At 42.0% G+C, this 14,429-nt stretch overlaps 1 protein-coding gene across 1 annotated transcript; it reads left to right on the forward strand.

Moving 5' to 3' along the window:
- Nucleotides 1-1,249: 1,249 nt before the first annotated feature.
- Nucleotides 1,250-9,658, forward strand: tefb (TEF transcription factor, PAR bZIP family member b). Its single transcript, XM_034089085.2, has 5 exons — nt 1,250-3,359; nt 4,599-4,701; nt 4,881-5,389; nt 8,359-8,561; nt 9,289-9,658. Exons 1-5 carry the CDS (start codon nt 3,218-3,220, stop codon nt 9,502-9,504), a joined length of 1,173 nt encoding a protein of 390 aa, XP_033944976.1. The 5' UTR covers nt 1,250-3,217; the 3' UTR covers nt 9,505-9,658.
- Nucleotides 9,659-14,429: the final 4,771 nt, after the last annotated feature.

The following is a 14,429-nucleotide window of genomic DNA, read 5'->3' on the forward strand; positions in this document are numbered from 1 at the left end:
TTTGCTGACTTTGTGGACACCGGTAAATCTCTTTTCGATTGTTTAATTTAGAAAAATAACATACTTTAAACGTGTCAAAGCGTTGTACTTGGTATTATATAGTTTGTATGTGCAAATTGAATCTACTATTCTACTTAAATATTTGGGTATTGAGTCATTATATGCTACTATAGCCAACTAAAGCTAATATTGCACTACTCCACTGCATTGATGTGACTAAACATATTAATTTACAAATAATAAACTAGTAGTATATAAATTAGCTGAAGAGATAACACATGTTTTCTGCCTTTCTTAACTTTATGTAGCACATATGATTATAACTGCATTGCATCTGTGTAATAACATATAAATAAAGGAACCTTGTATCCTTAAAATAAGCTCAGCTCGACCACTTCACACATCACCGCTGATTATAATCCAATCAGTGTCCATTCTGCTGCTAATGGCTACTGTACTTCTGATACCTAAAGTAATTTATCTGCAAAAGTATACTGAATAGAATTAAGAATGCATAGTATTTTAACAATCAAACACTCTTGCATTGCTCTTTTTTTAAAGTAAAATGTCCCGTTACTACTCCAATATATGTATTTAAAGTAATTAGATCTACAGTGGACATCTTAAATCCGGGTGTATGATCTACAGCTAAATTGATCATAACAATAGGATTAGATATAGTCTGGTTTCTCTGTCTCATCCACTCCTTCTGCTGGAGTCAGGCACTTGTATTGATTCCTGAAGTCAGTGAAGTACGATGGTCCTGTTATGTTGAAGTTCACCCTGTTGCAGCTTTAAGCCTAAGTGAAAGTGTGTCAGCCAAAAAACTGCAACTGATGTAACAACCCCGAAACAGCCTCACTCTCCGTTTCATCACATCATTCGTCTCTTTCTGCACCCTGTTCTTCTTGAATACTTTCTTGCGTTTCTTGCTTGTTTGTTGGCATTTTTATCTGATATTTGACAGTAGCAACAAAAGGAAAACACAAGTTGGTAAACACAAGTATTCTGATTGTGATACGGTGACAGAGAACAGGGGTTAGAGCAGATCCAGTCACATGTTATGGTGACATGGACCACCTGGCCTCGGGGTGCCCCTATACTGCATATAACATTACTGTCTACATACATGTCTGTCTATGTATAAACAGTGACCCTTTGTAACACGGAAAACCAACTTTACTCTTATTCGCTATGTCCTATATGCTACTACTCTCCAAATGGATCTTTAAATTATAAAAACTGTATAGTATTAACTGACTAAATGATCACGTTGTATTCCAATTAAGAATTTGAATACCACTCTATAAAACACTCAAGGGCCCTTCAGGGCAGGGTTAATAGTATAGGCCCCGGGTTAGACATGTTGGGATGGAGATTCAACATTTAAGAAGGATCTGAGATGTTGTTTTACTTCTTCGGAGCCTCAGGCTATGTACAAGTTATACTTCTTCAGCACGTTATTTTTAAGTGGTTGTCTCGTGTGTGTGTGTGTGTGTGTGTGTGTGTGTGTGTGTGTGTGTGTGTGTGTGTGTGTGTGTGTGTGTGTGTGTGTGCGCGTGCGTGTGTGGTACGGCCTTGGGGACCCGCACTACACTTAGAATCATGACCTAGTGTGTCAAAGGGTCCAACAGTATTAGATGTTGACTCAAAAGACAATGTTTGCAATCACTTTATATATATTCCCGATTCCTCTCTTAAATGATCAAATCAAGGGATAATTGCCCCCAAAAAACATTTGCATTTGTTTAACAAGATTTTGCACATGTTTAGAAGTGGCTCAAGTAGGACCAGCTCACCACCATGATGCTGGTATTTTCTCCGTCTGTCTACCATTCATCAATAGATAAGAGAGGAGTGTGAGATCTTCAGTCCCCTCTGTGTTTAAACTGCTGCAGCAGGTTCCTCTCAGCAGACAGAGGACACTTCCAGGGTGGTGACTCTGGCGAATCTGCAGACAAACATAAAAGAACACGGTGTTCCTGAAGCCACATCCTGCTGCGAGGGATGTGCACGTACATGTCATATTTTGTTGTTGCACTGGGAGCTTTTGAAGCAAGATTTAATAGCATAATAATGGCAATAACAATGTGTAAATGTTATTTATCATTTTGGAAACATTTGGTCGAAATATGATATGTTAGAAAATGAGACACTTAGTGGTTACAGGAGGTATTTTTTAGGCAGAAGAACTCGGTTACTTCTGGATGCCCTGCCTGCTCCAGTTCGTGCCAGCATGTGCCAGATACCGGAAGCCGCGCCCCCTGACAGATTGTACATTCAAGTGAACACGAGGGGCGGGGGGCACGTGTTCCGCAACGAGTATCTCTTTTTGGAGGATGTGCGAGTGACAAAAAGACTTCGTTGTTTTGATTAGGGTGTATCATGGGTGAACGAGTGCATATGTGCCATTTAACGTGTTGTCATGAGACACGTGTGCTCATGGGAGATGTAGTTTGCTTCCGCTGGAGGCTGCTTTTCTGCAGCTTGTATGCGCAGTCTAATTTAAAGATGTTAATGATGGCTGCACATGATTTCCATGTCAAGGATTTTCTGATGTACAACCACGCTACAGACAAAGAAGTTTATTAAACTGTGGCCTATTAATCGAGTCATTTGCAAGCCTTTGCCTTTGAGCCACTTACTTTCAATCAATAACATTGCATGGTGCAAATACAGTATATAGATACAATACAAATAAAATGTATCTACAAAAAAACAATCATTAACAACAGAGTACGGTTCTATTCAAGCAACATAAATAAGTCAAATAATTTGAAATTACAAAATGTTTTCTATCACAAATACTCCAGCTTTGATTGACACTAAATGAATAACGTGTATTGATATTCCTTTGAGTTGAAGCTAGCTCTGTGGCACAATTGTTGAACTGAGGAAATATGTTTCAGCCTCAAAGTCTTTCTAGAAGAGCAACAATGCAATACACTGTAATACACATTAACATGGGCAGCACTGCGAACCAATCGGCTTCTACTATTGCTCGAGTGCGCGGGGCTTGCAGCTAATGAATATCCAATGAGTGCGCTCGGTGGGCACAGAGAACAAGGGGCTTGTGTAGTGTTTGTTTTTGCATCCTTAAATCGTTTTATATTAACAAACAGGCCTGAAAGCAGCACTTAGTGGTGGATCATAGCGGATATTTTTGTTGCGTTGTTCGCACCCCGCCTGGCGGAACGTCGCCCCCTGTCAGGGAACAATGTCTGGCAAAGCTGCGGTGACAGTTGTGCTGAAGTCTGGGGGCAACAAGGCTCCAGAGGCTCCGCAGAAATCATTCCCTTTTGTTTTAAAGAAGATCATGGACGTTCCTCCCCCTAACATCCTGGAGGAAGGCGAGGACGGTAAGATCGAAATGCAACAAGAAACAAAAACGAGCGCTCCTTTTGTTTATGTCTACGGATTTGACCCTATTAACCTAACTGTATGTGCACAAATCCATGCAAAGGGCTGTTTATTTGCATTAGGATGAAATAATCAGGCCACATTAGGATTCTCATTGCATACTGTAGCCTGTATGTTGCACGGTGTCAGTTGTATCAAAAAAGAACAAAAAGTTCTAACTCCTTTCTCAAGCCCTGCAAGCATCGCACACACACTGTGAAGACACCATGGAGAAAAGGGAGATGTTGGCTTTTTGATTAGACATTTTGGTCTGGTGTGTAATTGGGTCAGCAGGGTGTGTGGTGGTGTTTTGTGTGAGGTGGTGCATGTGTGGGGAAAGCGGTGCTCATTGTTTGTTTCCTGTGCCTTTCCTCGTCTCATGCTGGTTTCCTCAAAGCCCTGTTTAGTGTTTAGCGTTTAGTCTAGGATTTCACTTTCAAACTCCCTCACACAGTCTTTGATGAAGCCAATTTTTTTTATCAGACACTGCCAACACGCCCCCCTTTTCACCACCATATGCAAAGGGCTTCTCCTCACCTGTCTGATCCTCTCCAAATCACCATCAGAATACCTTTATTCGTCCAACAGAGGGGACATGTACATTGCAACCGCAAAAATAAAAAGCAATATCAATAACAATAATTAAGAGGCATGCATAAAATATCAAAAATAAAAATAGTAATTACACACATTTCAAAATACACATCCACTTCACACTATAAGTGTAGCATGTATAGGGTGTGATATCAGCCATGTAGGGCCGCTCGATTATGGCAAAAATCAGAATCTCGATTATTCGCGTCAATAATTAATATCACGATTATTAGAAACGATTATCCATTTACTTTGAAAACATCCATTTTTTGGAGAATTTTTTTTGAACAGTATGTTTTTAACAGTTGAAAAAAAAGAAGTTATAATAATAAAAAGATTATCGTTTTATTTCGATTACGTTGTTTTCGTAATCGTTGCAAGCCATAATCGTAATTGCGATGAAAATACGATTAATTGAGCAGCCCTACAGCCATGTGATAGTATTGCAATTATATGAGTTATTTACAGATGTATTACAGTTGAATTGTTCAACTGAAGTATAGCAGCCAGTATTGGTATTAATTATAAAGTGAAAAATGGTCATTGCGCGCACAAAGAACCCTTTCACGCAGCCATTTAATTATTATCCTCTTGTGTTATTGCAGAAATAGAGAAGGAGAAGCTGTGCTCCGTTGAGGATGTGGATGGAGGCAGGGCAGGAGCAGCCAGTGCTGGAGGAGGAGGAGGAGGAGGAGGAGGAGGAGGAGGAGGAGGAGGAGGAGGAGGAGGAGGAGGAGGAGGAGGAGGAGGAGGAGGAAGAGGAGGAGGAGGAGGAGGAGGAGGAGGAGGAGGAGGAGGAGGAGGAGGAGGAGAGGAGGAGGAGGAGGAGGAGGAAGAGGAGGAGGAGGAAGAGGAGGGGGAGAAGGAAGCGTTGTTGTTGCAGGTGCTGGTGGAGGTGTTTCAGCCTCCTTAACCCCTGCCATTTGGGACAAGACCATTCCCTACGATGGGGAGACCTTCCACCTGGAGTACATGGACCTGGACGAGTTCCTCCTGGAGAACGGGATCCCTGCGACCCTGGAGGAGGAGGAGCTGCAGAAGACTTTAGCCTCCGTGGGCATCAAAGCCAAATTCCTCCCCAAGGTTACTCCTACAGCTTCTTCTACTACGACCACGACTCCTGCCGTCGCCCCCGCCCCCGCCACGGCGTCTTCCCCCTCAGCCTCCGCCACCTCCACCGTCACCTCAGAGCCAGAGGAGCCGGTGACGGTCACTACGCTACTACCGGCAAAGATAGAAGAAGAAGAAGAGGAAGAGGAAGAAGAGGAAGAAGAAGAGGAAGAAGAGGAGGAAGATGAGGAAGAGGAGGAGGAGGAGGAGGAAGGGGAAGAGGAAGGACCAGAGGAGGAGACGTTGTGTCAGGAAGTCAAAGTGGAAGTGAAAGAGAAAAAAACAGGTGAGAAATAGAGATGTAGTATTTTATTTTTGGATATACACTTCCTTTGCTTCCTTGAGCCACTTAGACACCGTTCAGCCTTTCAAATAGACATTTTTAACACGCTATATTTGATGTTGTGATGACTTGTTTACCTGAAACGCCTCCATTGGACTCCTTTGTTTACTTCGGGAACAAAGAGACATCACTTTGTAACACTGGCGCTCCTATTGGCTAGCGCTCAAACACATTGTACTTGATAGGCTAAGGGGCGGGACATCTCTAAGCTGTTGACCAATCACAACAGAGCCGGCCAGCTGACCCATCAGAGCAGACTGGGCTCTGGTTTCAGACAGAGGGTGAAAAGAGGTAGCACAGGTAGTATGAGAAAAATAAAGAGCTTTTTGAACATTAAAGCATGGAGACATGTCCCAGTAGAGACACTGCATACTGATATGGACCTCAGACAAAGCATTATATGTCTTCTTTAAGTTCTGTGACTAACAGCAAGAATGCCATTTGTTTCAGCTCTATGGTTGTGTAGGTGTCTTTGTATAGGTGCGGTAGTGTCTTATTTGCTCTTGTCTTGGAGATACTGGGATTACATAAACTAACATTACACATGAGGTCACAGACCTTTGAGCTCATGCTATATGTTTGTCTCATGGCCAGCGTGCGGTCTATTGCACATCACTGCATGTTGTGTAGGACCCTGCGACTAAAAGCAGACATTTACAGTGCTATATTGAGAAAGAAACACATTCCCTGTTGAACAGTCTATGAGCAAAAGACATAGAGTGTGCCGCCATTGCATTGTCCCTGGAAACAAATTACAAAGTGTGTCTTCTACCTTCAATAAAGCTCACTTTGTTTGACTTTCACTGCCCAGAATATTGTTGGTGAGTTCTCTTGAGAATACTTGACAAGTCACGACTATACAAACATCTAGTGGTGGAAGCAGTGAAATACGTTTACTCAAGTACAATTTGACGGTACTTGTTCTTGTTTGTTTGTAGCCTTTATTTCTCCAGGGGGGTATACTACGAAGCAGGATTTTCGCTTCGCCGGCTAAATTCAGGGGAAACTCCGGCTTTCCGGTCCTACGAAGCTGGTTCTCTTTTTAGCGGGCTAGATCTCCATGGTAACTTGTGCTTAGTGGCTAACCTGGTCGGGACCAGGTTAGGTTGCAGGCTAAGAGCTCAACTCAGTGAAAGCACTGCCTGCTGACCAATCAGAGCTCAGTGTGCGGAGTTTAAAGCGATCAAGTCATATTACAGGAGAAAGGAAATACAGAAAAGCTGCCGTCGCAGGAAAGACGGCCGGCAAAAATCACCGACTGTGTGAACGTGAACATTAATAGAATATCACCTCCATCTTCAGAGCAATCTGACTATTATAATATTAGCGTTAAGAAAGCTTACTTAAATATCTGCCACAACATAAGTAACCGGATCAGAGTACATTAAGTACAGTCCGCGGCATATCACATCATAATGTATCATATATCTCCTTATCTGAGTCAGCTGAGCCGTATCTGGCCGTGCAGCACTCACAGTGTCACATACTGTATGCAGAAGTATTATTTTAAGCAGCACATTAAGTTGACGAAACACTCGAGACAAATGTAATTGAAGTCAGATCGTGTTTTAGACGGGCAGTGATATCATAAACCTGTTAATGTACGCATTCAAACACTTTTTCTGTTACCAGCTGTATTCACCTTGCAGGTGCAGCTATGTGGCTTTGATCCTGGATCAAGTGTTTAAGTCATGGATGTTTAAAGTTTAACTTCTTCATATGTCTAATATTATAGTTGACTTCTCATTCAGGAAGTATGACGCTGCGTTGTCAGTATGCTTCTCCATGTTTGTGATTGGTCGAATGATCCAGATACCACCCCTTTCATGTGAACGCGCACCTCACGAGATAGGACACGGCTGGCTTGAGCGATCCACTTGATAATCCGCGTCGTAGTACAGTTTAGCGAGAGCGCGTATGTTTTGGATTAGGCCAACCGGCTAACTCAAACATATCCAGGTTGAACCAGCTTCGTAGTACAGGCCCCAGGTGAAAGCTCCTTGAGATCTATCATCTTTTTATGTTACTCGATACTACAGAACATTTTAGAAGTGAATATGGTCATTTTTACTTCACTACATTCACTGTACAGGTTGCTCTATTTATTCACCTCACTTAAAAATTTAACAAGGGAGAAGGAAGATTATACACACGTGTCAACACAATGTCAACACAACACAACAAGCTAACCCTCTGTCATCCGCACTCGACATCAAACAGGTGACTTATATAACCAAACCACACCCATGTGACAATTACCATAAACTCAACAAACAAATAAAAGTGACGTAAACAAATAATAATAATACAAATAATGAACTTGGGCTAAGTAGCGTTATGGCACCTTATTGTTCCATGATGTCTGGCTGAGTCTTACACTGCACTACCTTAGAGCAGTGTTTCTCAAACTTTTTCATACCAAGGACCACTTAACCAATACAAAAACACTCGTGGACCACCTAACTCCACAAATATCCAAAAACATTTTTACAAATCGCCTGGTACAAAAAATAAAATGGTACAAACAAGTGGCAACATGTGTGATGAAGGTGTTTATCTGGGCTATATCATGCAATCGAAAGTGAAACTTAAGCTCGCTCCATTGCGGAGATATTCCCGCGAGAGTGCGGAAAACGTAAATAAATAAATGTATTTCAAATGTGAAATGTTACCAATATACTCACGGACCACTAGGGGCGCTCACGGACCACCAGTGGTCCGCGGACCACACTTTGAGAAGCACTGCCTTAGACCTATGGAAACCATTGATGTTCCCCAAGGACACACTTTGACATGTATGCAGGGGGTGGGGTCGGACAGGCAACCCCTGATTTGCCATATATGTAGTATTTTGCTTTATTGGAGTGTCGTCTTTTATATTCAAGCTAACTTTGTATCTCGGTACCCTGCAGAGCGCCGCACCCCCTCCCCCGTGGACCCCGAGGCCATCGAGGTGGACATTAACTTCCAGCCGGACCCCACGGACCTGGTTCTGTCCAGCGTTCCGGGGGGGGAGCTGTTCAACCCGCGCAAACACAAGTTCTCCGAAGAGGAGCTGAAGCCCCAGCCCATGATCAAGAAGGCCAAGAAAGTGTTTGTTCCCAACGAGCAGAAGGTAGGCATATTTATAAAAACACGTGTATTCAAACCGAAGCTGACGACTGTGAGACCTAGAAATAATCATTTAATCAGTTTTACTTTATTGATCCAAATTTGGGAAATAGTTTTTGTTACAGCAGCATGTAAACAATGCATTTGAAAATACTCATAAACGTTACATCTATACATATCAACATTAAAAACATATATATTGAGTAACAATACTGAATAAACAAAGTACTCACATTTTTTAAATTACATTTAAAAGCAATAATGTAAATAATAGTGGCTGCACAATTTGTATTTTTAATATAATATATATATAATATAATAATAACACCATTTAAAAAAAAAAACAATATGTTGACATTATTTCATTTTCTTTTTATTTAACATCAATTTTGTTGAAATTTTGTTTATTGATCCAAATGTTGGAAATGGTTGTGTTCGAGTAGCATGTAAACATTGCATTTCACATGTAACACATTGATTATACATGTCACCATACACATACTTAGAAGCATGGTGACATAATCTTTTACACCAAAGAGGACAGCTAAGTGTGACTCAGGGGGTCTCGGTGGTCTCGTCCTGGTGCAGATTAAAGTGGTTGCTAACAGAGCGGTGGATTAGAGACCAAAGAAAGGGGGGGATGTTTTCACAACACAGATGTTCGTTTGTTTCAAATCCCTTTGCTAATATCAACTCTACCGCTGCTCACGTTCTCTCTCGTTTCCCCGCAGGATGACAGATACTGGTCCAGGAGGAAGAAGAACAACGTGGCGGCGAAGCGTTCCCGTGACGCGCGGCGGCTGAAGGAGAACCAGATCACGGTGCGCGCCTCCTTCCTGGAGCGGGAGAACGCGGCGCTGCGGCAGCAAGTGTCCGAGCTGCGGAAAGACTGCGGACGATGCAAGACCGTCCTGACCCGATACGAGGCCAAGTACGGCCCGCTGTAAACAACTCATTGACACCACAAACATGACGTATCAATGAGACAAAAAGCAGAACTCTCTTCCCCGCAGAATTCAACACGGACACCGACCACCAAGGGAATCTAAATTTGCATCTTCGCCGACCTCTGGTCCATGTGTCGAGCTCCGGGTGTGTTTTCCCGACGCGAGGTCCGGAGTTTCGGACACACACTGGCAGGCGGCGAGGCTTCGTGATGGAGCGGGGGCCGCCGGAGGGCCTGTGGAAGAGCGCCTGGCTCCTACACACTCGGAGAGGAGGATTGAGGATGCTCCCGTGGTCACACACACAGAACAGTCAGGAAATCTGAGCAAAGCGGTACAAATGAATCACAAATCCGTTTCTTTAGAACTGCACAGCACTTATTCTTCTTAGTGGACCAAAGCATGTCAGTTTAGAAGTCCTGTGTTCAGTGTGGTGCACACTTTGCATCCCTCAAGTTTCCTCGTGTCTGTGTCGTGTCTGTACTCCCTTTTAAACACTCCAGCTAAGACGAGAGGAGCAGGTGATGAAGGAGCAGGAGAGAGAATCAGGTACTTCCAGAGGGAGGAAGCGGAAAGGAGGAGAACACGAGTCACTCACTCACAGTTCTTCCACATCAACACAGAATCTCGTTGTGTATGTAGTCGTGTTTAAATCTACCGTATAACCATGGGAGACACAGAGATTTTTTATTCGGGGGAAAACATGCATGCCCTACAATTTACAGCTACTGTGATGTGGTTTCCTTTTTCTACTGACCTCAGATCAGCTTCCAGAGACCTCACAGGATAAGACAGGTTTCCTTTGGAAAGATGATCATAGAAAGAGAGATGTATTTCTTGTAGGTTAAAGGCATATGTCTGATGGGCCCTCACCAGTGGGGGGGGTATGCTCATGCGTAGGAGAGTTTATTGTACTGCACACTGCAGGTAGAGGGCGCTAGAGCCTCCGCCTGTCTGGTCTAATGTAGTGACAGCTGGATTTTATTTTTTTAAAGATTTAACCAAGCCCAAAGTCGACTGCTTCGAAAACAAACCGTTGTAAATATGGTTCTTTATTTACTGAGATGCTGTCTCTATAAGCTCGATATTATTCCTATATTTGCCAAATGAGTGCTGTATTTATTCTGATGGTAATAATAATGCATCTGTTGATGTTGATGTATGTGTCAGATCATTTCCTTTGAGGAACAATACTTCTATAATGAAACCATTGCAGGGAAATCAAAGGGTAAACTGTGCTTTTGGATGTTTAAACAGATTTATATATAGTTTTATTGGTTTTGTTTTGTTTCTATATGTATATATGTATATATACATTCAGCATGTGTCTGAACACAGAGAAAAGACACTCTTATTTACCTCATCCAACACTTCCTATTTTAAACTATATAACGTTTAGCAGGGTTGGAAGCAGAAAGCACATAAAGCAGCGTATTTCATTTGGCAGAACTCCGAGTGGATGCGTTGGGTTGCTGAATTTCTAAATTATTGAATAGATTTCAGACTGTTATGGGACTCGATAGCTCAAATGTCTTTGGCTGATGCACATGTCGTGCTCGGTTTGGCTTGTGCTCATAATCGGCGTAATAATCTTGGAAAGAAAAAAAAATGTGGCAATAATACTCTGTTATGTAATGCTCGTTTTATTTCAATGATGTATGTAAACGTATTATGATGTACTGAATAGACATACCCCAAAGTCATTTGTGCTTCCAGTTTAGATCCTCTGTATTCCAGGATCCTAATGCATGACACCCAGTGACCTGTCTTTGTTATTCCGCTGAATATTTCACACAAAGTGTACTTATGTCTAAACCATCACTGAAAACTCCATATGTTTTTTGGATGGGTACATTGATGGTCTATTGTACAGTTCTGTCAGAAGTTTGCTATGATCTCCTTGTGCAGCAGTGCTTGACCTTGGGGCGAACATCAGCAGGAAACATCTTTTGATCACTGTGTGGATTGTTTTCTATTAACTAAACATTGATCTATATCTAGATACACTGGTCTGCTTTTGATTTTGTGTGTTCTTGTTTCCTGACGATTTCGTGACATTTCTTAGCAACGTGTTTATGTTGCTTTGACTGAATTGTATACATCAAAGTAGGTGGTGAATGCAACCGTTTAGTTATTTATTTTAATTAAAATGTTCTACAACAGCAGCCAGGCTGATTAAAGCGCGGTGCAGTGAAGGCTGACCCTGAAGTTAGCATCGCAAGGGCTCCCTCGACAAAAAGCCAATGGGATTTTTTTATTGGATTTCAGAAAATAAGATCTGTGGTAATCACATTTTTATGATTAAGACGTTTGGTTTAGCAGGAAAATCTCCACATATTAATACAATTTTTTTAGGAATAAATGCAATATATATATAAAAATATAAGGAACTTCCCGTCACCACTGCTAAGCTAAAGGCGGCTAATGTTCGGTGTGATGTTTAGTAGTCTGATTTAGTCACTTGTATGTTAGCAACCGTTGTTTTTATGACACATAGAAGCGTCAGACATTCAGCAGTGATGTATTTAGTGACGAAAACATTTGAAAATCTCTTTATCTTGTGTTAACCACAGATCTTATTTCAGGCAAAAACACATTTATAAAACCATTGTCTTGGAGACGAGGGAACCAGATAGTAAAATGTCCTGGAGCCACATTCCTGCACAACTCTATCGGTGCAGGCAGGCAGGGGCGGACTGGGACTACAAATCATCCCGGGACTCTCGACCTGCCCACTTCGGTACCGCTAGTATATACCGCTAGTAAATTGACAACGTGGGGTGCTAGTGACTGACTTATCCGAGCGGCCCACTTCGGTATCGGCCCCTCCGTACCCAGTCCGCCACTGGGTACATGCCAAGAGATTATTTTAGAAGACACAAACACGGATTCTTTAAATACTGGATACAGTATGTAGCAACGTTTCTTCATGCTAGTAACTCTCAATTCTGCACATTTTAATTTAGCTGGCGATAAAACCAATAGGTAATGAAGAAAGCAGCAGCAGTTAAGATCAGCAGCTCGGTCGCCTCCTCCAGACAAAAACAGTAGGCTACTGGCGTCTTTACCTGAGCACTAATTTAGCGTTCTTTTCCTTAAAAGGAGCCATTTACTTTGTGTTTGTTGGAGGTTTGAAATATAAACTCTATTATCGCCAGTTAGTTAAAAAAAAATAACACATTTGTTTCACAGCAACATCGTCCAGAGCATGCTTAAAATCAGCATTTCAATATTAGGAATTAGAGAATGAAAGTGTTTACTGACATCTATATTTGCTGTGTAACAAATGTCTCATACAAAAAGCTTATAATAATTGCAGCTGTAATACTTTACCTGCAGGTAGCACAGGTGTACATTGTTGTTGTTTGTGGCCTGTAGTTGGCACACATGAGCAGTTTTCTAGCCTAAAACGGTTGCGGCATCATAATAATGACTGTTTGCTATTAAAAGTAGCTTTAAAACACCTGGAAGAATATTTAAAAGTCCATTTATTTCCAAGCTGTTGTGATTTGGTTTATTTCCCCCCTTTTTTATATAAACATGATTTTTGTGAAGTGTTTTTGTATTGTCCTAACCATGAAGGATGCAGTACTATGTCCTAACTGTATCTTGTATCATGCAATTGAAAATAAATGGAGATTTCATGACTCGTTGTCTCTTTTGCTTGACCTTGCCTGAGTCACCAGCCAGCTGCGGCAGATGTAGCAGTGCCGCGAGATGAAGAGACAAAAGAAAGCAGCAGTTCGGTGCACGGATCAAGACGTTTTCTCCTAGTTTTTTAACCTAACCTTGATGCATATGTTCAAATACACAATCCCGCATGATTTCCCTTCGACCAGTTGTTTATTTTACAGCCCCTCCATTGGTCCTGCTGCTCATCAGTATTCCAGAGGAGTAGGAGATGTTGCGTAATGATCACATCGACACACTGGGGAGCAGCGTTGCGTAACAGCAGCTTCAAAGACCAGCAGGATGGGGGTGTGTGTGTGTGTGTGAGTGTGTGTGAGGAGGAAAGAAAATCAAAAAGGAGGGGCTCTGGGAATTAGGGAGGGGTGGGGGACAAAAGGGAGGAAAGGATCAGGTGTTTGGAAAGGATGGAGAAGAAGGAGAGGGAGGGAGAATTGGAGAGGGGTGCAAACAAGATGGACATGGAAAGATGGAGAACAGGGATGCAGCTAGAAACATGTGATCAGAGGGAGGGAGGGATGCAGTGCGTGGGCGAGCAAGACGTGGAGGAGAGCCAAGGAGGAGCCCAGCCATGCATGTTAATGTCACACCACTGCATGTTACTATGGAGCGTTCACAGAGAGCGCTCCATGATGACATTTCATGTAATATCTGCTGGGACGCGTCCAGCTGAGGTGGGCGGGGAGCAATCTGGATCCTCACCATTTGAGAATTTCAGCTTTGCTTTGAATTATTGATCAAACATCACTTGAGTTTGTTTACCGCCACAAAGCTCAAACTGAGGCTTCTCACAGGAGCTCAGGGGATCAGCTTTGATCTGCAATATGTTCAATATTAAAACAGAGGTGAACAGTGGTGGAATATAATGAAGTATATTTACTAAAATAGTACATTGTTCAGGTACTTTTAGTAAGGATTATCCTTTTATGCTATTTTATAGATCTACTCCACTACATTTTATAAGCCAATATTGAGTTTTTTAATCCACTACTATTTATTTTACAGGTTTAGTTACATTACAAATGCACATTAAGAGATACCTCAAAATGTAAATAGACTAATACATTAAAATTGATATATCGTTATAAGTTAACTGACTCCATTGGACTCCTTTTGTTTACTTGCAAAAGATAGTGACATCACTATGTAACACTTGCACTTCTACTGGCTAGCGCTCCAACACTGTGTACGTGATAGGCTAAGGGGCGGGACATCTCTAAGCAGTTGACCAATCACAACAG

This window comes from Pseudochaenichthys georgianus, chromosome 8, assembly GCF_902827115.2.
Source record: "Pseudochaenichthys georgianus chromosome 8, fPseGeo1.2, whole genome shotgun sequence".
Taxonomy (NCBI): Eukaryota; Metazoa; Chordata; class Actinopteri; order Perciformes; family Channichthyidae; genus Pseudochaenichthys; species Pseudochaenichthys georgianus.

Coding starts and splice junctions, on each gene's coding strand:
- tefb (XM_034089085.2), top strand. CDS start 3,218: ATGTCTGGCAAAGCTGCGGTGACAGTTGTGCTGAAGTCTGGGGGCAAC. Junction 4,702..4,880: donor GGAGGAGGAGGAGGAGGAGG/AGGAGGAGGAGG, acceptor TGTTGCAGGTGC/TGGTGGAGGTGTTTCAGCCT. Junction 8,562..9,288: donor TTGTTCCCAACGAGCAGAAG/GTAGGCATATTT, acceptor GTTTCCCCGCAG/GATGACAGATACTGGTCCAG.